The sequence below is a fragment of the Lucilia sericata genome, unplaced genomic scaffold (genome assembly GCF_015586225.1).
Source record: "Lucilia sericata isolate MDLA Ls3-8-SP2 unplaced genomic scaffold, ASM1558622v1 Contig005190F_arrow, whole genome shotgun sequence".
Lineage (NCBI taxonomy): Eukaryota > Metazoa > Arthropoda > Insecta > Diptera > Calliphoridae > Lucilia > Lucilia sericata.
Window position 1 is genome coordinate 1 of NW_023997470.1, and position 21,711 is coordinate 21,711.

At 31.3% G+C, this 21,711-nt stretch overlaps 2 protein-coding genes and 10 non-coding genes across 12 annotated transcripts; 3 read left to right on the forward strand and 9 right to left on the reverse strand.

Moving 5' to 3' along the window:
* Positions 1–1,530: 1,530 nt before the first annotated feature.
* On the reverse strand, positions 1,531–1,602 carry Trnap-ugg. The gene has a single exon. It is a non-coding gene; the product is annotated as a tRNA-Pro (tRNA).
* A 265-nt stretch (positions 1,603–1,867) lies between these two features.
* Positions 1,868–1,939, reverse strand: Trnap-ugg. The gene has a single exon. It is a non-coding gene; the product is annotated as a tRNA-Pro (tRNA).
* Positions 1,940–2,133: 194 nt separating this feature from the next.
* Trnap-ugg lies at positions 2,134–2,205 on the reverse strand. The gene has a single exon. It is a non-coding gene; the product is annotated as a tRNA-Pro (tRNA).
* Positions 2,206–2,633: 428 nt separating this feature from the next.
* On the reverse strand, positions 2,634–2,705 carry Trnap-ugg. The gene has a single exon. It is a non-coding gene; the product is annotated as a tRNA-Pro (tRNA).
* A 154-nt stretch (positions 2,706–2,859) lies between these two features.
* Positions 2,860–2,931, reverse strand: Trnap-ugg. Its single transcript has one exon. It is a non-coding gene; the product is annotated as a tRNA-Pro (tRNA).
* Positions 2,932–3,039: 108 nt separating this feature from the next.
* On the forward strand, positions 3,040–3,112 carry Trnaa-agc. Its single transcript has one exon. It is a non-coding gene; the product is annotated as a tRNA-Ala (tRNA).
* A 4,155-nt stretch (positions 3,113–7,267) lies between these two features.
* Trnat-agu lies at positions 7,268–7,341 on the reverse strand. The gene has a single exon. It is a non-coding gene; the product is annotated as a tRNA-Thr (tRNA).
* Positions 7,342–7,600: 259 nt separating this feature from the next.
* Positions 7,601–8,259, forward strand: LOC119615442 (attacin-A-like). Its single transcript, XM_037971456.1, has 2 exons — positions 7,601–7,764; positions 7,821–8,259. Exons 1-2 carry the CDS (start codon positions 7,601–7,603, stop codon positions 8,257–8,259), a joined length of 603 nt encoding a protein of 200 aa, XP_037827384.1.
* A 4,749-nt stretch (positions 8,260–13,008) lies between these two features.
* LOC119615443 (dynein regulatory complex subunit 5-like) lies at positions 13,009–15,602 on the reverse strand. The gene is made up of 7 exons (XM_037971457.1): positions 15,407–15,602; positions 15,187–15,333; positions 14,881–15,081; positions 14,624–14,801; positions 14,349–14,545; positions 13,221–13,471; positions 13,009–13,149 (listed from the first exon to the last, which is right to left on the reverse strand). Exons 1-7 carry the CDS (start codon positions 15,600–15,602, stop codon positions 13,009–13,011), a joined length of 1,311 nt encoding a protein of 436 aa, XP_037827385.1.
* Positions 15,603–16,776: 1,174 nt separating this feature from the next.
* Trnav-aac lies at positions 16,777–16,849 on the reverse strand. The gene has a single exon. It is a non-coding gene; the product is annotated as a tRNA-Val (tRNA).
* Positions 16,850–20,696: 3,847 nt separating this feature from the next.
* Positions 20,697–20,769, reverse strand: Trnaa-agc. The gene has a single exon. It is a non-coding gene; the product is annotated as a tRNA-Ala (tRNA).
* Positions 20,770–21,027: 258 nt separating this feature from the next.
* Positions 21,028–21,100, forward strand: Trnav-aac. Its single transcript has one exon. It is a non-coding gene; the product is annotated as a tRNA-Val (tRNA).
* Positions 21,101–21,711: the final 611 nt, after the last annotated feature.

Genomic DNA, 21,711 nt, shown 5'->3' on the forward strand with positions numbered 1-21,711 from the left:
GGATATGTTTATATTGTGTGCCAGCAAGAGGCAGAGTAAGGGCGAAAGGTAGCAGGAGTTTTTTTCTTGTTGATGTTTTCATTGATATTTCTTCCTTATGGTGTGCGTGTGTGTTTGATACTCATATGGGAGTAAGGACAAGTGTATGTCTTAATGTCCATTTCCAATGTTTGTTTATCACAATATTGAGTTGTTGTTGTGATGATGTTGCTATTACTGTTGTTGTTGTTATTATTATTATTTCTATTACTCGGTTATGATGAAATCAAAACATTTACATATTTTCAAACCATCTTGAAGTATAATTCATCCATCATTCTTCATGCAAGCAAACTTCATAATATTAGACACTATCAGGCTATGCAAAGAATATTACAAAATTATTATAGTGTTCCATTCCTCAACCAGTAGGAAGGAAATTGCTGTTAGAGAGATGGATAGCAGGAGAAAACTTGGTATTAAGTTTGTTGGCTGGTCAATTGGTTGGTGTTGCTGTTGTCTGTCTTTTTTTCTATTTTTTATTTTTATTATTTTAACAATGTTGTTTTTCGTTTATTATTTTTTTTTTTCTGTTCGACTACATTTTCAATTAAAAACGAATTGTTTTCTTATTGTCTTTATTGTATGTGTGTGTTGATGATAAAATGTTTATTTAGGTCCAGTGCGAAAATGGTTGTTGCCAAGCATGACGAACTTTTCTACAACTTTATTTCAGTTTTTTTGATAAGATACTATTAACAAAAGGAAGTCCATTTTATGCTTCAATGTTAAATTCCCATATGTATCGGTGATCAAGATGATTGCTTTTGAAAAACTGTGAATTTAAATATGTATTTTGTATTGTTTTTTACATTTCTTTTATTTTGCACTTGACTAGAAACTTTAGTCTAAGATTTAAAAGTTTTGTTTTTAAAGATATAAATAAACATATTTGAAAGATAAAGTCCATTAGAATTCATGATGGTTAAGGAAGGAATGATAAGAAAATGCTATAAGTTGTGAGAAGTAAATATTAGCATAAAGTAATGTTAGATCCAAAAAATGTATAATGTACATATTATAATCACGGAGAACAGGTCGTCTACTACATGCATGGAGATGACAACTTGAGAATGAATATCACAAAGCGGTTTCAGTTAGAGGGAGATAAAGTAAAAATCATATGGTAGATCCGAATTGAGCTACTTGTGGTGGCCCTTTGTTCCTCATGGGAACCTTGCCAGTACCAATTTTCTTTCGATTAATAGCAAAAAAAACAGAAAACTATTAAAAATCAGGAAGAGCAGAGCTCTGTTTCTGAGTTAGGGAGAAATAAATATCTTCCCATTGAATAGTTCTTAATGTAAAATGACTTCAATAAAGAAATCTCTTGACCTGACCGTATCCTCTCTGAGATCAAATATCCATCATCTGATTTTAGAAAGCTTTTTCAAAGTGAAGTCAGTAGTAGTTTTATAGAAAGTAAAGATGTGTTGTTGTGTGTGCCTCCTGTACCCAGATTGGTCACAGACCGATTATTAAAAATGTAATGGGCTCAACCGGGATTTGAACCCGGGACCTCTCGCACCCAAAGCGAGAATCATACCCCTAGACCATTGAGCCGACATATATCCTTTCCGGAGTTAGTATACAAAAAATACAAGAAGATATTAACTACATAAATTAAAAAGGTTTTTGAAAGCCGGAATAAAGGGTTTTATAAAGGTCTTAACCTTAAACTTAGTTGTTTAAACGCCAAATATCTATTTGAATTGGGAGAAGAAGTCAAATATTTATGGGTAATTATAACCTATATAAAGGGTTTTTATTGAACCTGACTTATGACCTCGAAGATTCTACAACAATCCTACATTGTATAAAATACAGTGGGCTCAACCGGGATTTGAACCCGGGACCTCTCGCACCCAAAGCGAGAATCATACCCCTAGACCATTGAGCCAGCTGAGAAGCCCCTTTTTTCGGACAAATCCTTTTTTTCGATATTTCATGAATTTGTAGATAAAATTTAAAACAAAAAAAGTAAAATTTGCTTTTAATCTTATATTTTAGTTCCCGATATTTGGTTCAATATAGGTGTTTTATATCTTGTAAGGCGTTACAGTCATGTCACTGACTTTATATAACAAAATAACCGGGCTCAACCGGGATTTGAACCCGGGACCTCTCGCACCCAAAGCGAGAATCATACCCCTAGACCATTGAGCCATCTGACGTAATCGGTTTTAAAGATATTGAAAAAATTTCAGATTCAAATAAAAAATTGGTAAAAAAAAATAAAACTTACATTGCAATTCAAATATTTTAGGGTTTTTCTTGTGAAATTTGCATCTTTGTCAAAAATATATTTATGAGTTACTTGATCAGACTTTGTATAAAATATACATACATATGTATATACATTTAATACCTTTATAAACATGCTTTTCTAATTGATTAAAAGTCATTCCGTTATTGTCATTACTTCTTTATAATTTCCAATTTCATATACAGCAACCAAGGTTGACTTAGGTGACACATTTTGCTAACATGGATTAACTGACTAATAAAACGTGGCTGCTGCTAATAAATGTCACTAATCAAAACTTACGCCTTCGTAATAGCAAATTTATGTGTTGTATTTCTAAAAATACAACGGGCTCAACCGGGATTTGAACCCGGGACCTCTCGCACCCAAAGCGAGAATCATACCCCTAGACCATTGAGCCAACCGGTGAAAACCTATTAAAACCTAAACATAATATGATATCGAATTGTTAAAAGGCTTAAAAAGGGTTGATTACTATAGTTCGTGACAGTTTACCTCATATGTCAAGTTCAAAGGTTGTTGAACTGATGCCCATATACTCTAGCAAAAGTAAAGGGCTCAACCGGGATTTGAACCCGGGACCTCTCGCACCCAAAGCGAGAATCATACCCCTAGACCATTGAGCCGTCCAATAGGTGCTTCTCAAATTAGCCATACAAAATTACGACTAGATTTGTGATTCAAAATTTCTACCTGTAATTTACGTTCATATATTTGGAACGGTATAGTTGTGAGGGGATGTAGCTCAGATGGTAGAGCGCTCGCTTAGCATGTGAGAGGTACGGGGATCGATGCCCCGCATCTCCAAATTGTGTTTTTATTTTGTAACCCACAGTTAATTTTACACGCTAAATTGCCTTTCATTTATTTACTTTGAAAAGGAGTGTGAGGACGAAACGTACTTCAACTCAAAATTTTATTTCCTACTGTATGAATTTATGGTTGTTTTAAGGGTCTGCTGCCATAGGTGACAAAAATCAGACAAAAAAACAACTAACAGGATGCTTTATTTATTCTTTATTTTATTTCGTACCTTTTTATACATATATTTTAGTGTTAGTGTTTAGTGAACGTGCCAATAAATTTTTGCACGTTTATTTTTTAACTTTTTTTTTATTTATTTCGTTACACACAATTATTTAAAAAAAGAAAAACGTACGAAAAATGTCAAGATGATAATAATAATAGGTAATGTATGGAAATGTGTTTGTATCCTGAGATATAAAATATTTTGGAATTTTTAGAAATCCTGATATATTACAGTTAAATGAAATGGAGAAAAAATATTATAAACTTCATAAATTTGGCAACATTCATTCTTAAAAAAATAAACGTGTTTTGCATATGATTTACTTTTAGAAGAAATTAATTTTGTAGAATTTGTTGTTTAATTAAATTTTTTACGATTTTATTAAGGACTTTTTTATTAATTAGGCGGAAGTGGATGGATAGATAGATAGATAGATAGATAGATAGATAGATAGATAGATAGATAGATAGATAGATAGATAGATAGATAGATAGATAGATAGATAGATAGATAGATAGATAGATAGATAGATAGATAGATAGATAGATAGATAGATAGATAGATAGATAGATAGATAGATAGATAGATAGATAGATAGATAGATAGATAGATAGATAGATAGATAGATAGATAGATAGATAGATAGATAGATAGATAGATAGATAGATAGATAGATAGATAGATAGATAGATAGATAGATAGATAGATAGATAGATAGATAGATAGATAGATAGATAGATAGATAGATAGATAGATAGATAGATAGATAGATAGATAGATAGATAGATAGATAGATAGATAGATAGATAGATAGATAGATAGATAGATAGATAGATAGATAGATAGATAGATAGATAGATAGATAGATAGATAGATAGATAGATAGATAGATAGATAGATAGATAGATAGATAGATAGATAGATAGATAGATAGATAGATAGATAGATAGATAGATAGATAGATAGATAGATAGATAGATAGATAGATAGATAGATAGATAGATAGATTGATTGATTGATTGATATGATTGATTGATTGATTGATTGATTGATTGATTGATTGATTGATTGATTGATTGATTGATTGATTGATTGATTGATTGATTGATTGATTGATTGATTGATTGATTGATTGATTGATTGATTGATTGATTGATTGATGATTGATTGATTGATTGATGATTGATTGATTGATTGATTGATTGATTGATTGATTGATTGATTGATTGATTGATTGATTGATTGATTGATTGATTGATTGATTGATTGATTGATTGATTGATTGATTGATTGATTGATTGATTGATTGATTGATTGATTGATTGATTGATTGATTGATTGATTGATTGATTGATTGATTGATTGATTGATTGATTGATGATTGATTGATTGATTGATTGATAGATCATAAGATCAACCATAGACAAACTATTGTCAAACTATTGTCAAAGCTACAGTCTACACTAAACTCAATCGGAAGTTAAAAATATAGTCAAACTTTCGTCATTGTTCAGACAACGGAACCTTTTATTCCTTTTTCTCCCATTTTAAATTCAGCTAGAAATCCACCTTTTAAATTAAAAACACAACATAATTTATTGAAATATATTCTTAAAACGCCCACATGCTGAGATTTCCTTTTTTTAATGCATAAAAATATTGATGTTAAACTTTTGTTTAAAATTTTAGTTTAGTTTTAGGGATATTAAAAGGAAAACGGATATTGTTGACAATTGCTTTACAATTTTTTATCCACAAAAAAGTAGAAAAAAAAAAACACCAGGAACAATAGAAACCATTTGTAAAATGATGACATTGTAAACGTCTGTAATGCATTATATACATAGTATTTAATGTGGTATATAGTTGTTAGTTTTAATCTAAAACTTCTATAGTTTATTTATAACATTATAACAAACAAATAAAATTACCACAAAATATAAGCTGACTAGCAAACTACTACTACAACAACTACTATTGTTAATGGTCAAGACGCACAATACCACAATAAAATAGATGTTTTGCAATACTAGCTTGTAAAAGGACCTTTAATGGTTTACGCCTTATTGTTTGTTCTTTTAGCATTTTTGGATTTTTATTGTTAGCAACGTCAGCCAATTTTATCTTTACTCTATCGCAAAACATAAAATCTGTTTTCTCTCTCCCTTTTCTACTAGGTATCAAACCATTTAACTTCCTGCTGGTCAGTTGAAATTAAATATATAAAATTGTGTCCTCAGTCTGTCTTCCACATTATGTAGATTGTCGTTGCAGTGTGTGTAAATATTATAATATATATTTTAACAATTCAATTGCTATGAATGAACATTACAAACATTACAACTGATTTTATTTGGCGAATTCATTGACTACGAAGCGTTTAAGTAGAAAATATTAAGATAAACAAAATTATAAATACAAATACAAATAATGTGGATATTATTAAGCAGAGGTTCTTAAATTGAGTCACTATTCTAGTAACGGTAAGAGTATATAATATTGTTCCAGACTTACACAGATTCGATTAGATTATATCAATTAGTACTACTAAGCTCTACGATCCGATTTGGGTATATAATAGAAATCTTATTGAAATTTTCTGCTTAAAGAAGAAATGTGATTCGGGCATTGTCGACCATATGATACTCTAATTGTCGACCATATGATCTAAACTTTTATAACAACGTTTACATGGATGGACGGATAGACATTGCTTAACGAAGAAATTGATTCCGGAAGTCGATTTCTATACTTTATGTAGTAGAAATGTTTCTATGCATTACAAAGATCTGTACAAACCCAATATAACCTCTCCACTATAAAGGTGTAGGGTATAAAACCCCCTTTATGCAAAAAACATATTGACACAATTAATAAAGCAATTTCCATTGAACATACAAATGCAAACACTTCATAAAAATATTACAAAATTAAAGCTGAATCCTTCTCACAAAAACACATTTCAATTCCTTTTTTTTTGGCCGATTTTGTTTACTCATCCGATATTTTGTAGGCATCGTAAATTCATTTGTTAATTTGCTGGATAAATGTCTCCATAAGTTTACATAACCGCATGTCCTCAATAACATTTCAAAAAAATAAAACAACTCGAATCCCAACACTCTAGATATCCAATCTATTCCTCCTACCATCTTTATATATCAGATAGCCATTTGCATCATGTTGTTGTCAACTTCCCTCCACCATTATTCTCGATGACATACAACAGGTGGATGTGCAGGTTTTGTAGGTAACGGTTTGTATTGAACTTGTTATCGTTTGATATGTCTATCCAAATTGGACGACTACTTGCATAACACTCATTTATACCAAAAAATTTGGGGGAGTAATAAAACATTTTTTAACCAATATGATGACAAAGGAATATGGGTTTTTTTCATTTCATATTTTTGTGGATTTTGTAGGATTTTTTCAATGTTTGTTTTTAAAAAATAGTAGTACAGGAATATAGATTTTAGTTAGCTTTTATTTTTAGTTATTGTTCAAAAATTGACAGTTGTTGAAATTTGACAGTTTTAGGAAGGATATGGAAAAACAAAAGGGAACTAAAAAATGTATAATAAGTAAACAATGAAATTCTACATTCGAATGGCGATAATATCAAATTTCTAAAAGTGATTTTTGTATTTTTTTATTAATTTTATTTATTTATTAAACTAGTAAGAAAGTATAGTCGGGCGAAGCCCATCATTTAATACCCTACATTTGCTATGATTATATTATTGACCCTGGTTACAACATATAAATTTCTAAATGAGGCCCGATTTTTTGTAAAAGATAAAAAATTTCTTAAATTTTTTATTATAACTATATTTCAGAACATTCTAATCGTATTTCAAAATATTATTAATAAATTCATATGTATATTTTTTATAAAAAAAGTAAACCTTCAGCCACAACCAACTGAAGAAAGGCCCCGGCGAGATTCGAACTCACGATCTCCTGTTTACTAGAAAGGCGCTTTAACCAACTAAGCCACGGCGCCTCGGTGCTCGATCTTACGCACTGCTGTAGCAGTTTCGTAGGTTCTGTATGCTCGACATTATCTATTAATAACTACATCTTTTAAACAACCTATCTATCTGTCTGTCTGTTACTTTTATAGTTTTAAAGATAACAACAATACGTATGTATATCTTAAAAACTTAACATTTAAAAAACAAATTTTTTTACAATGTATTTTAAAAACAAAACAAATTTCTTTATTAAAATTCCTAAAAAAAATTTTAAAATTTGTGTCATCTATGGGCATTAGTTTCTCAACAAATACTTGGGGAATCAATAACATAAATTTGTATGGAGCTCAAAAAGTAGGAAACGAACAAATACAAACATTAGCGGGACTATTTGCTCATATAAATCTTGATGAAGGACCTCTGGTGCAAGGATTTTTTACCGAAACAAATGTGTAAGTTTAACTAAACCTGACAATTTCAAACGTTTAAAACATGCACCATTATATAGCGTAGGAAACGCTGTCAATATTACCTATACCACCATATCAAGGGAGGCTGATAATCTGCAGGGCAGTCTACGTTTACGCCTATTTAAGCAGGAATTATGGGCACTGGATATGAATTTCTTTCACAACATTACAAATATTTATAATTTTTTTAAATTTTCCCGTTTTGGTGGCAACATATGTTGGAGTTTTCCCCAAGAGGGCAACATGCTGGCAGTGGGTGTTACTTATACTCCTTTATTCCATACCACCACTTTAGACTTGATCTGTAAAACGAATTTATGGAAAAGTAAAAATGACTCATTTAATCTTGATCTCTCCACCAATGTGACGTTCTATATAAGAGGTCCTTTAGTGGGCCAGCATAATTTTGTGGCCTCTTTGACATTATCATATGATCTGTGGCATACAGTGCTTAAAGAAAAAGTTTTAACAAATTAACATTTTAAAGCAATTTACAATGTAATAAAATGTTTAAAGAATAGAAGCGTTTTTATAAATATCATAAAAGTGTAATGTTGCTGTAATGATAATGTTGTTGTGTTAAATGATTGGAGCTTGGGAGGGAGGTTATTTTTATTACCAAATGATTATGACCAAAAAATTACTTGACACAAAGCTGTGATTATCTTTTGGGAAGAAATTTACATAAAAGATTACATTAATAAAAAAAGACTACTACTTCAATTGAATCTTTTGAAGATTTAATCTTTGAGTTGGTAGCTCTTTTAAATGTTTGCTAATATAAAAAATATTTAAATTTTCTTTGAGTATATCTTATGTTTTGTGAATATTATTGCCAAAAGGCGATGCAGTTTACCTGGATTTGGTAAACACTTTAGGGGGAATAAATGGAGACTTGGGTTTTTAAAAACCCTGCAGTGTTAAAGGCTATAGACTAGACTATAGACTAGACTATAGACTAGACTATAGACTAGACTATAGACTAGACTATAGACTAGACTATAGGCTAGACTATAGACTAGACTATAGACTAGACTATAGACTAGACTATAGACTAGACTATAGACTAGACTATAGACTAGACTATAGACTAGACTATAGACTAGACTATAGACTAGACTATAGACTAGACTATAGACTAGACTATAGACTAGACTATAGACTAGACTATAGACTAGACTATAGACTAGACTATAGACTAGACTATAGACTAGACTATAGACTAGACTATAGACTAGACTAGACTATAGACTAGACTATAGACTAGACTATAGACTAGACTATAGACTAGACTATAGACTAGACTATAGACTAGACTATAGACTAGACTATAGACTAGACTATAGACTAGACTATAGACTAGACTATAGACTATAGACTAGACTATAGACTATAGACTAGACTATAGACTAGACTATAGACTAGACTAGACTAGACTATAGACTAGACTATAGACTAGACTATAGACTAGACTATAGACTAGACTATAGACTAGACTATAGACTAGACTATATACTAGACTATAGACTAGACTATAGACTAGACTATAGACTAGACTATAGACTAGACTATAGACTAGATAGACTAGACTAGACTATAGACTAGACTATAGACTAGACTATAGACTAGACTATAGACTAGACTATGACTAGACTATAGACTAGACTATAGACTAGACTATAGACTAGACTATAGACTAGACTATAGACTAGACTATAGACTAGACTATAGACTAGACTATAGACTAGACTATAGACTAGACTATAGACTAGACTATAGACTAGACTATAGACTAGACTATAGACTAGACTATAGACTAGACTATAGACTAGACTATAGACTAGACTATAGACTAGACTATAGACTAGACTATAGACTAGACTATAGACTAGACTATAGACTAGACTATAGACTAGACTATAGACTAGACTATAGACTAGACTATAGACTAGACTATAGACTAGACTATAGACTAGACTATAGACTAGACTATAGACTAGACTATAGACTAGACTATAGACTAGACTATAGACTAGACTATAGACTAGACTATAGACTAGACTATAGACTAGACTATAGACTAGACTATAGACTAGACTATAGACTAGACTAAGACTAGACTATAGACTAGACTATAGACTAGACTATAGACTAGACTATAGACTAGACTATAGACTAGACTATAGACTAGACTATAGACTAGACTATAGACTAGACTATAGACTAGACTATAGACTAGACTATAGACTAGACTATAGACTAGACTATAGACTAGACTATAGACTAGACTATAGACTAGACTATAGACTAGACTATAGACTAGACTATAGACTAGACTATAGACTAGACTATAGACTAGACTATAGGACTATAGACTAGACTATAGACTAGACTATAGACTAGACTATAGACTAGACTATAGACTAGACTATAGACTAGACTATAGACTAGACTATAGACTAGACTATAGACTAGACTATAGACTAGACTATAGACTAGACTATAGACTAGACTATAGACTAGACTATAGACTAGACTATAGACTAGACTATAGATAGACTATAGACTAGACTATAGACTAGACTATAGACTAGACTATAGACTAGACTATAGACTAGACATAGACTAGACTATAGACTAGACTATAGATAGACTATAGACTAGACTATAGACTAGACTATAGATAGACTATAGACTAGACTATAGACTAGACTATAGACTAGACTATAGACTAGACTATAGACTCGATATAGACTAGATATAGACTAGACTATGACTAGACTATAGACTAGACTATAGACTAGACATAGACTAGACTATAGACAGACTTTAGACTAGACATAGACTAGACTATAGACTAGACTATAGACTAGACTATAGACTAGACTATAGACTAGACTATAGACTAGACTATAGACTAGACTATAGACTAGACTATAGACTAGACTATAGACTAGACTATAGACAAGACTATAGACTAGACTATAGACTAGACTATAGACTAGACTATAGACTAGACTATAGACTAGACTATAGACTAGACTATAGACTAGACTATAGACTAGACTATAGACTAGACTATAGACTAGACTATAGACTAGACTATAGACTAGACTATAGACTAGACTATAGACTAGACTATAGACTAGACTATAGACTAGACTATAGACTAGACTATAGACTAGACTATAGACTAGACTATAGACTAGACTATAGACTAGACTATAGACTAGACTATAGACTAGACTATAGACTAGACTATAGACTAGACTATAGACTAGACTATAGACTAGACTATAGACTAGACTATAGACTAGACTATAGACTAGACTATAGACTAGACTATAGACTAGACTATAGACTAGACTATAGACTAGACTATAGACTAGACTATAGACTAGACTATAGATAGATAGACTAGACTATAGACTAGACTATAGACTAGACTATAGACTAGGACTATAGACTAGACTATAGACTAGACTATAGGACTAGACTATAGACTAGACTATAGACTAGACTATAGACTAGACTATAGACTAGACTATAGCCTAGACTATAGACGAGACTATAGACTAGACTATAGACTAGACTATAGACTAGACTATAGGCACTAGACTATATACTAGACTATAGACTAGACTATAGACTAGACTATAGACTAGACTATAGACTAGACTAAGACTAGACTTAGACTAGACTATGACTACTATAGACTAGACTATAGACTAGACTATAGGACTAGACTATAGACTAGACTATAGACTAGACTATAGACTAGACTATAGACTAGACTATAGACTAGACTATAGACTAGACTATAGACTAGAAGACTAGACTAGACTATGACTAGACTATATACTAGACTAGACCATAGACTAGACTAATCGCTGGATTTCGTTACTGTTAGTTTAAACTCCTCTTATTTTCATTCCCGCTCTAAAAACGGATTTTTAAAGTAGTTGTATTAAAAAATTCCTCAAATATGTAGTTGTTTTTACATTTTCATTAATAATACAAAATATTGACTTTTCCACACAAGAAAAAAAAATAATACAAATTTGTTTTCTTTACCTTTCCACTACTTACCAACAATTTGTCTTTAACTTTGAAAAAGTAAGTAGCTAAACTATAAGAAAAGTGGTGTCTATGGAAAGCAGTCAAGAGCAACATCTATTCAGGCAGATTATAAAAAATACACACAATAAAGTTAAGGTGTATTCAGCGTGGTATTCATAAGATTGTGGTTTCTGAAATTGGCAAATTTATCTCGGATTAAGTTGAGATTATGGCAGCTGACATGACTTTGTTGAAATGGCATGATTAAGTTGTTTCTTGTTGTTGTGTTTTCTCACTCAAAATAAATAAATAAATAATTTTCTTAAGAATTGTGGTTAAAAATGTCTATATAGTTGTTAAATAAGAAAATTTACATAAAGAAAAACTACTTGTATATTTATCAAGAAGAGGGTGGAGGTGTGGTTTGCTATTTTAAGCTTAAGAAAATTATTTGAAAATAAAATTAATAACGATACCGAATTTTCATGACAAGCATTATTATGGCCAAATTATACACCTTATAAACAGTATATTTTCCTTTTTTTGATTGCCTTTTCTTGCCAGCGTCTTCTTCTAACTGTGGTGGCTAAGAGGGAACGTTTTTTTTCGTATCCTTGTATCTATGTTTTGTATTCGAAAATATATATGTATTTTGCATGCGTATGTTTGTATGCAAAGCAATTTATTATGAATTATTTTTATGACACTTAACGTAACATTGAACAAGGATATACAATTTAATGGCATCTGCAGTAAAAAAGAAGAAAATTGAACAAAATTTGACTATTCATATTGTTATTTTTCTTGGTTTTTATGTGGTTTCTAATAAAAAAAAAGAAATATTGTTTTTAAGGAAATATTTGTAATAAAGTATAGTATTATATGCAGGGGAGACTTTGTAAAATCGAATACTAAAAAAAGTTTACTTTTCGGTAAATAAATGTTTCCAAAGCTAAGTCTAGTAACAACCATAACAAATAATGTAATAGTGTAAAATTATTGAAGGCCAACTCTTCCATTCAATCTTCTTTGGAAAATCGAATTTAATACTAAACTATTTTAAGTTTTATTCGCTTATAATTCATAATCAAATTTTAAACAAAATGGCTGGCAACTTCTATATATTTAAAAGTTTATTAATTAAAAATTTATCTATCCTTTTCTACTCTATTTCTTCTTTAAATGACTTTCTTTTAAAATCTCCTGAAATTGTTTACACATATCCAATGATACGCCAGTATTTCTCAAATTCATCCTTTTTAAAGTTTTGTTAAAGCCAATAACTTTGAATAAATGTTTACCAAAGTCCTGAAAGAAGCACACATACACTAATAAGTATTATTCTTTTACGATAATACAAAAATCGTTAAAATATTCACCTGACCCAAGCAATTATTTGATATGTCTATGGACCATAGAGTCTTATTTTGTATAATTAATTGCATAAAAAGTTTTGTAATTGTGTCGTCTAGAGAACAACCGGCCATATCCAAATCTGTCAAAGGCAAACCATCCAAAGCTGCAAATATTGAGGCAGCACCTTCGCTGCCAATGGGATTTAAACGTAGAATCAATTTTTCTAGTGACAAACTTTTGAGGACTTTGCTTAGATAATAGGCACCCTCGGAGGCTGGAAATAATAACCGGGTTTCGAATAAGTAATCTGTATTCGGTTAAGTTCTAATTCAGTTCAGTTTCAGTTCTATTTCATTTCTAGTTCAATTCAGCTCTAGTACTGAATAATTCTAGTTCAGTTCCAGTTCATTTCTATTTCAGTTGCAGTTCAGTTCTAGTTCAGTTCTAGTTCAGTTCTAGTTCAGTTCTAGTTCAGTTCTAATTCAGTTCTAGTTCAGTTCTAGTTCCGTTCTAGTTCAGTTCTAGTTCAGTTCTAGTTCAGTTCTAGTTCAGTTCTAGTTCAGTTCTAGTTCAGTTCTAGTTCAGTTCTAGTTCAGTTCTAGTTCAGTTCTAGTTCAGTTCTAGTTCAGTTCTAGTTCAGTTCTAGTTCAGTTCTAGTTCAGTTCTAGTTCAGATCTAGTTCAGTTCTAGTTCAGTTCTAGTTCAGTTCTAGTTCAGTTCTAGTTCAGTTCTAGTTCAGTTCTAGTTCAGTTCTAGTTCAGTTCTAGTTCAGTTCTAGTTCAGTTCTAGTTCAGTTCTAGTTCAGTTCTAGTTCAGTTCTAGTTCAGTTCTAGTTCAGTTCTAGTTCAGTTCTAGTTCAGTTCTAGTTCAGTTCTAGTTCAGTTCTAGTTCAGTTCTAGTTCAGTTCTAGTTCAGTTCTAGTTCAGTTCTAGTTCAGTTCTAGTTCAGTTCTAGTTCAGTTCTAGTTCAGTTCTAGTTCAGTTCTAGTTCAGTTCTAGTTCAGTTCTAGTTCAGTTCTAGTTCAGTTCTAGTTTAGTTCAGTTCTAGTTCAGTTTAGTTCAGTTCTAGTTCAGTTCTAGTTCAGTTCTAGTTCAGTTCTAGTTCAGTCTAGTTCAGTTCTAGTTCAGTTCTAGTTCAGTTCATGTACTTACTTATTTTATTATTGGTTAAATCTAAATATTTCAATGTTCCAAACGATTCCTTGTTACAAGAGCTTAAAAACTCACGTATACCTTCATCACCCAAACTGCAGTGTTCCAAGGACAAGGCGGACAGGTAATGACAACCCTTATCTAAACTATAAGCAAATAATCCCAACTGATAGGGTTCCAATTTAGTATTGTGTAAACTAAAAGAAAACATATAAACACACTTTATCAAAGACAAAGAACAAGTAACAAAAACAAAGATAACATTTCTTTCTTACCAAAAATTTACCAATTCATGACACTGCTGTAGTCCTCGAGCAAGCAGTGAAGCATCACGGCGCGATAACATATTACAGCCCAGATAGTAGTGTGTGCCTATAGTCTTGGTACAATATGTCAAACGTAATGTATGCAATTCCGGTAGATTTCTCAAAATGAAATCAAGTGGAATGTGATCTGAAACAAAGACAAAAAATAAGAAACATACGTTTGTTTGTATTTCTATTTACAAATATAACTGACAGGCTTTTCTTACCATTTTGCCCATCCATGCTGGGCTGAAGGTAGTTTATCTCCAATTGATTTATATACATTGCACAAATGTCCAATGTCACCTGCACTCTCTCCTGGTCGTAGTCAGTTGTTGTTAAATTTTCAATAAACTCTTGCAGATGTCGTTCCATGTAAATGTTAATCCAAGGTTTTGTTTTTTTACATTTCTCCTTCACAACAGCACACTGCTGTTGTTGTAAAGGTTTCGTTGTAGTTGCTGAGGCGTGGGGACTGGGTGTTGATATGGTTGGTGGTTGGGTTTGATATGTGTACGACATGTAATAAAGTGTCTTCCAACGGTGTTGATAGCTTTTACGCCAGAAGAAATCATCTTGTATGTATGAGCTTAAAATCTTTAGAGGAAGATTTACATTCAAGTTACTTAAAATATAGTTACGATCCTCTTGATGTTCTATTTCTTTAAATATGGGATTGTCTGTCAAGTGAATGGTGGTTAGAAAGGGTTTATGTTTCTTGTGTATTATTAAAATAAGTTCTTTACTACTTACAACTCCAATTGTCGAGTATTGTATCCAATACTAAATGTCTTAGTGTTTTTATTTGATTTGTATTTGTTTCCAAGCCTTCCGTCTGATTTAATGCTCTGCCATGAATGTTGGGTAGTTTGCATTTGTGGAGCTCATAATACGCTTTAAAGGTGTTGAAATTTACCGTCGATGGAAATTCAACATAGGTAAAGTCCATGGTTTAATGGTTTAATAGTTTATTTACTAAACATTATTTTTAAAATATTAGTTGTTATTTACTCCAGTTATGTATTGTCAAGGTACATTGTCTATAAAGGGGTGGGTAAAACGTTTACTTTGTAATGATAATGATTTAGTTTCGTTCTAAGTTGTATTACTATTCTACTTAGTTCTGTTCTTCTTCAGTTCTAGTTCAGTTCTAGTTCAGTTCTAGTTCAGTTCTAGTTCAGTTCTAGTTCAGTTCTAGTTCAGTTCTAGTTCAGTTCTAGTTCAGTTCTAGTTCAGTTCTAGTTCAGTTCTAGTTCAGTTTCTAGTTCATTTCTAGTTCATTTCTAGTTCATTTCTAGTTCATTTCTAGTTCAGTTCTAGTTCAGTTCTAGTTCAGTTCTAGTCAGTTCTAGTTCAGTTCTAGTTCAGTTCTAGTTCAGTTCTAGTTCAGTTCTAGTTCAGTTCTAGTTCAGTTCTAGTTCAGTTCTAGTTCAGTTCTAGTTCAGTTCTAGTTCAGTTCTAGTTCAGTTCTAGTTCAGTTCTAGTTCAGTTCTAGTTCAGTTCTAGTTCAGTTCTAGTTCAGTTCTAGTTCAGTTCTAGTTCAGTTCTAGTTCAGTTCTAGTTCAGTTCTAGTCAGTTCTAGTTCAGTTCTAGTTCAGTTCTAGTTCAGTTCTAGTTCAGTTCTAGTTCAGTTCTAGTTCAGTTCTAGTTCAGTTCTAGTTCAGTTCTAGTTCAGTTCTAGTTCAGTTCTAGTTCAGTTCTAGTTCAGTTCTGTTAGTTCTAGCAGTTCTAGTTCAGTTCTAGTTCAGTTCTAGTTCAGTTCTAGTTCAGTTCTAGTTCAGTTCAGTTCAGTTTCAGTTCTAGTTCAGTTCTAGTTCAGTTCTAGTTCAGTTTCTAGTTCAGTTCTAGTTCAGTTCTAGTCAGTTCTAGTTCAGTTCTAGTTCAGTTCTAGTTCAGTTCTTTAGTTCAGTTCTAGTTCAGTTCTAGTTCAGTTCTAGATTCAGTTATAGTTCAGTTCTAGTTCAGTTCTAGTTCAGTTATAGTTCAGTTCTAGTTCAGTTCTAGTTCAGTTCTAGTTCTAGTTCAGTCTCGTTCAGTTCTAGTTAGCTCTAGTTTAGCTCTAGTTCAGTTAAATAAAATATCAAACAGATAAATGAGGAAAATATCTAAAAAATGTTATTGTGTGTTTCCGCCCGGGATCGAACCGGGGGCCTTCCGCGTGTTAGGCGGATGTGATAACCACTACACCACGGAAACAGTTGACAGCCATTACTTTATTGATTAATGTGATTACTTTTACCAGCAAAAGTAATTTCAAATATTTAAATTATGGAAAACTATAAAAATAAATATAAAATATTTTTTTTTAATAAATCCTAAATTAACTTCAATTATTTTTAACACTTTCCACTTAATTTTCGACCTTTTAATGGCAGCATGAGCCACAGCAAATTTCTATCTTAATTTTGTTTTGGTCATCAAAACAAATTTTTATATTAACGTAATTAGATTTTTGGCGATTGCGTTTAACCCTCTTAAAACCATTAGCAAAGAAAAACAACAAAAGGAAACAATAAACAAAACAAATTTATATAGATTTTTCACTGGCAAAGTACTCAAGAAAAAGTTTAGGAAAACACTATACCGTGGAATAACATTAGAAAAAAAAAACAACAAAAATAACAACAAAGTGTGTTGCTAACATAAACAAAACTGAAAGTGGAAATGAAGGGAGGAGGAAAAATAAGCACTAAAAACTTTTGTTTAGCAAGTGCTTACCGAAGCAGCTTTTTTCTTCTTTTCCACAATCAAATGCTTTTGCCATTAAAACAAAAAATGAAAAAAAACAAAAAAAGGAGCAACTAAAAAGGATAAAGATGGTAAAAAGGATACTTGAGCTAATGTTATTCTTGATTTTTTCGAATATCTTTTATAAAACACTACACTCGCAGGTGAAATGTTAGTAAAATATAACAAGTAGGAATTTAGGGTCAAATTTAACAACATTCAACATTTCAATAAAATGTTAATTATAATTTCTGAGTGTATTTTTTAGTGTTTATTTCTACGAAGGTAACGATAAAAGATAATGAAATGGCTGTAGGGATTTTAAAGTTTTATTTTTAGAGAAACCCATTTTATATTAAACAAAATATAAACTTTTTCATTTTTAATTGTTAACATTTTGTTGACATATTGCTGAAGAATTTTTAAACAATTAATAAATATTTTTTTTCTCAACAAAAAATAATTATTTTGAATTTAAACAAGAAACAATTTAAATTTTGTTTTCATTACTTTTGTCTCCCGTTTTTTATTTATTTCAGCATATTTCGCATATTTATGCTATTTTTCAATTAAAATCAAATTGTTTTTCTGTCTGCATACATCGCTTTTGTTATTATTTTTTAATGTTTATTTAGGACTTGGAGTATTACTTTTTGTTGTGTGCAAAATTTTGAAGAAAAAAAAGAATTAACACACACATTTGAGTTGTGTTTTTTGGAAACAACATTCGAAAAAATATTATTATTTAGTAACCAACTTGGTTGGTTGGATGGGTTGGTTAGATTTAATACATGGTAACGTTCGGTTGGTATTTGTGTTAAGTGGGATTTAATTTTATGTGGGTGAGATACCAAGTTTTTCTTCATATGCTTAAAAGGTTTTTAAAATTGTTGTTCTTTCTCACAAAAGTAATATATTTATGCATTCATTCATTGACAGAAGTTTTAAAGAATTATTCATGATATTTTGAGAACTAGAAGAGAACTAGAAGAGAACTAGAACTGAACTAGAACTGAACTAAAACTAAATTAGAACTGAACTAGAACTGAACTAGAACTGAACTAAACTGAACTAGAACTGAACTAGAACTGAACTAGAACTGAACTAGAACTGAACTAGAACTGAACTAGAACTGAACTAGAACTGAACTAGAACTGAACTAGAACTGAACTAGAACTGAACTAGAACTGAACTAGAACTGAACTAGAACTGAACTAGAACTGAACTAGAACTGAACTAGAACTGAACTAGAACTGAACTAGAACTGAACTAGAACTGAACTAGAACTGAACTAGAACTGAACTAGAACTGAACTAGAACTGAGCTAGAACTGAACTAGAACTGAACTAGAACTGAGCTAGAACTGAACTAGAACTGAACTAGAACCTAGAACTGAGCTAGAACTGAACTAGAACTGAACTAGAACTGAGCTAGAACTGAACTAGAACTGAACTAGAACTGAACTAGAACTGAACTAGAACTGAACTAGAACTGAACTAGAACTGAACTAGAACTGAACTAGAACTGAACTAGAACTGAACTAGAACTGAACTAGAACTGAACTAGAACTGAACTAGAACTGAACTAGAACTGAACTAGAACTGAACTAGAACTGAACTAGAACTGAACTAGAACTGAACTAGAACTGAACTAGAACTGAACTAGAACTGAACTAGAACTGAACTAGAACTGAACTAGAACTGAACTAGAACTGAACTAGAACTGAACTAGAACTGAACTAGAACTGAACTAGAACTGAACTAGAACTGAACTAGAACTGAACTAGAACTGAACTAGAACTGAACTAGAACTGAACTAGAACTGAACTAGAACTGAACTAGAACTGAACTAGAACTGAACTAGAACTGAACTAGAACTGAACTAGAACTGAACTAGAACTGAACTAGAACTGAACTAGAACTGAACTAGAACTGAACTAGAACTGAATTAGAACTGAACTAGAACTGAACTAGAACTGAACTAGAACTGAACTAGAACTGAACTAGAACTGAACTAGAACTGAACTAGAACTGAACTAGAACTGAACTAGAACTGAACTAGAACTGAACTAGAACTGAACTAGAACTGAACTAGAACTGAACTAGAACTGAACTAGAACTGAACTAGAACTGAACTAGAACTGAACTAGAACTGAACTAGAACTGAACTAGAACTGAACTAGAACTGAACTAGAACTGAACTAGAACTGAACTAGAACTGAACTAGAACTGAACTAGAACTGAACTAGAACTGAACTAGAACTGAACTAGAACTGAACTGGAACTGAACTAGAACTGAACTAGAACTGAACTAGAATTGATCTAGAACTGAACTAGAACTGAACTAGAACTGAACTAGAACTGAACTGGAACTGAACTAGAACTGAACTGGAACTGAACTAGAACTAAACTGGAACTGAACTAGAACTAAACCAGAACTAGAAGTGAACAAAGTTCATTTTATTCTAAAACCAAATTAAATGACTTTTGGCTAAAGAATCATTTCCTTTAAGGCTCCATTCATTTATTACAGTTTTGCTGTTTAGTGTTGTAAATGTTTAAGGTATGTCTGTCGGGGTTTTAAAAAAAAAAGTAAAAGAAAAAACTACCGCCAAAAAACACTTGAAAATATCAAAACAGCTAAAAAACAAAGTTCTCCTGACAAAAAAAGAAAAATAAAAAAATAAGTGATATGATGATAAAAGTTTTATATTTAGCACCACATAAATCTTTTATGGTTTAACGAATACATTTTTGATTTATAATACCGTTAAACAAGATGGTTGCCACAACTTAAACTCTTACTTCTTTTCACTTTTTGTTTATGTTTTTGTTTTCCAAACGTTTCAATTTATTTAAATAATTGAACAAAGAATTTGCGTATGATTAATACTCGAACGATTTAAATGGCTTAATTTTTGGTATTGTGTTTTTTTATGGAGAAAAAGAAAACTAACAAAACTTTGCCATTAATTTGTAACTTTTGTAAATACTTTTTGTAATTGCTAAATTTCTGTTGAATCAGCATTTTAGCAAAAGTTAATTGTAAGAAATTCAAGTTAATTGTCTGTCTTTTTCTAGGCGTTTTATTTAATTATTTTTGTTATTATTTATAGACAGTTTTTTTGATTTTGAAATGGGTCAATAAGGGATAATTGGAATTATTTTCTAGGCATAATCATAATTTTTAAGCTGTCAAAGTTATTCGTTTATTGTAAGGGTGAGTAATTTTGACGCCAAACGGCCTTACAAAGGGTATTTCATTAATTTAATTAATAAACCCAGTAATGTCTTTAATTTTGATAAAAAAATCAGATTGGAGATGCGGGGCATCGATCCCCGTACCTCTCACATGCTAAGCGAGCGCTCTACCATCTGAGCTACATCCCCTGATACTAAAAACCAGCAAATAGTTTTACAACAAACTGTAAAATGTTTATAAGTGTATAATTTAAAATAAAAATCCGTTATATTTTAACAGTTAACTATAATTAATTAAAATTCTATGCGTATTGTAATAAATTTAGGTCAACTTTCAATTTTTGTGTTACGAACGTGATTAGGTTTACAAAATCAGTTTTCTAAAATTGTGACTAGATATTTTTGGGTTTTACAATATATACCACTATGAACATAACGGTACTCACAGTTTCCGTGGTGTAGTGGTTATCACATCCGCCTAACACGCGGAAGGCCCCCGGTTCGATCCCGGGCGGAAACACATAATAATTTTTTGTTTACTTTCAGAATTGTATAATTTTTTTTTTAATAATTTTTATAAATAAAATCTAAATTCACAAATTATTCTCAAATAGGCGCAATTTTATAAAAAAATATGAGTGATCAAAGATTTTCTTGATTGGAGCGTTATATGAAACATCCTGAATTTACAACCGATTTTTGCTTTTTCATATAAAAAACAGTTTTTGATAAAAAAATATGATCACAGATATTCTTTATTCTCTAGATTGGAGAGTTATTTAAGGATATACCGTCGATTTTAGAATTTTCATATACAAATCGAGTTGGTGGAAGTATGATCACAGATTTTCTTTCTCTTTCATATAAAAATCGATTTTTGATCATAGTTCTTATCATCACAATCATTCAAGGTTAATGCCCGATCAGATATACAAGCCGTTGGAAATGATCGGCGACGGCGCAAACATTTTTGTTCGGCGGCGGCGGCTTATTATAGAAATTGCCCCGTAGTATTGAAAAATCACCGTAAAACAGTTTGTTATACAGAAACCTGATATTTAAAATTTTAAATAAGCATTTATTGTATCCAATCAAGATTTTACAAAGTTATTTTATAGGATTAAAATTGAA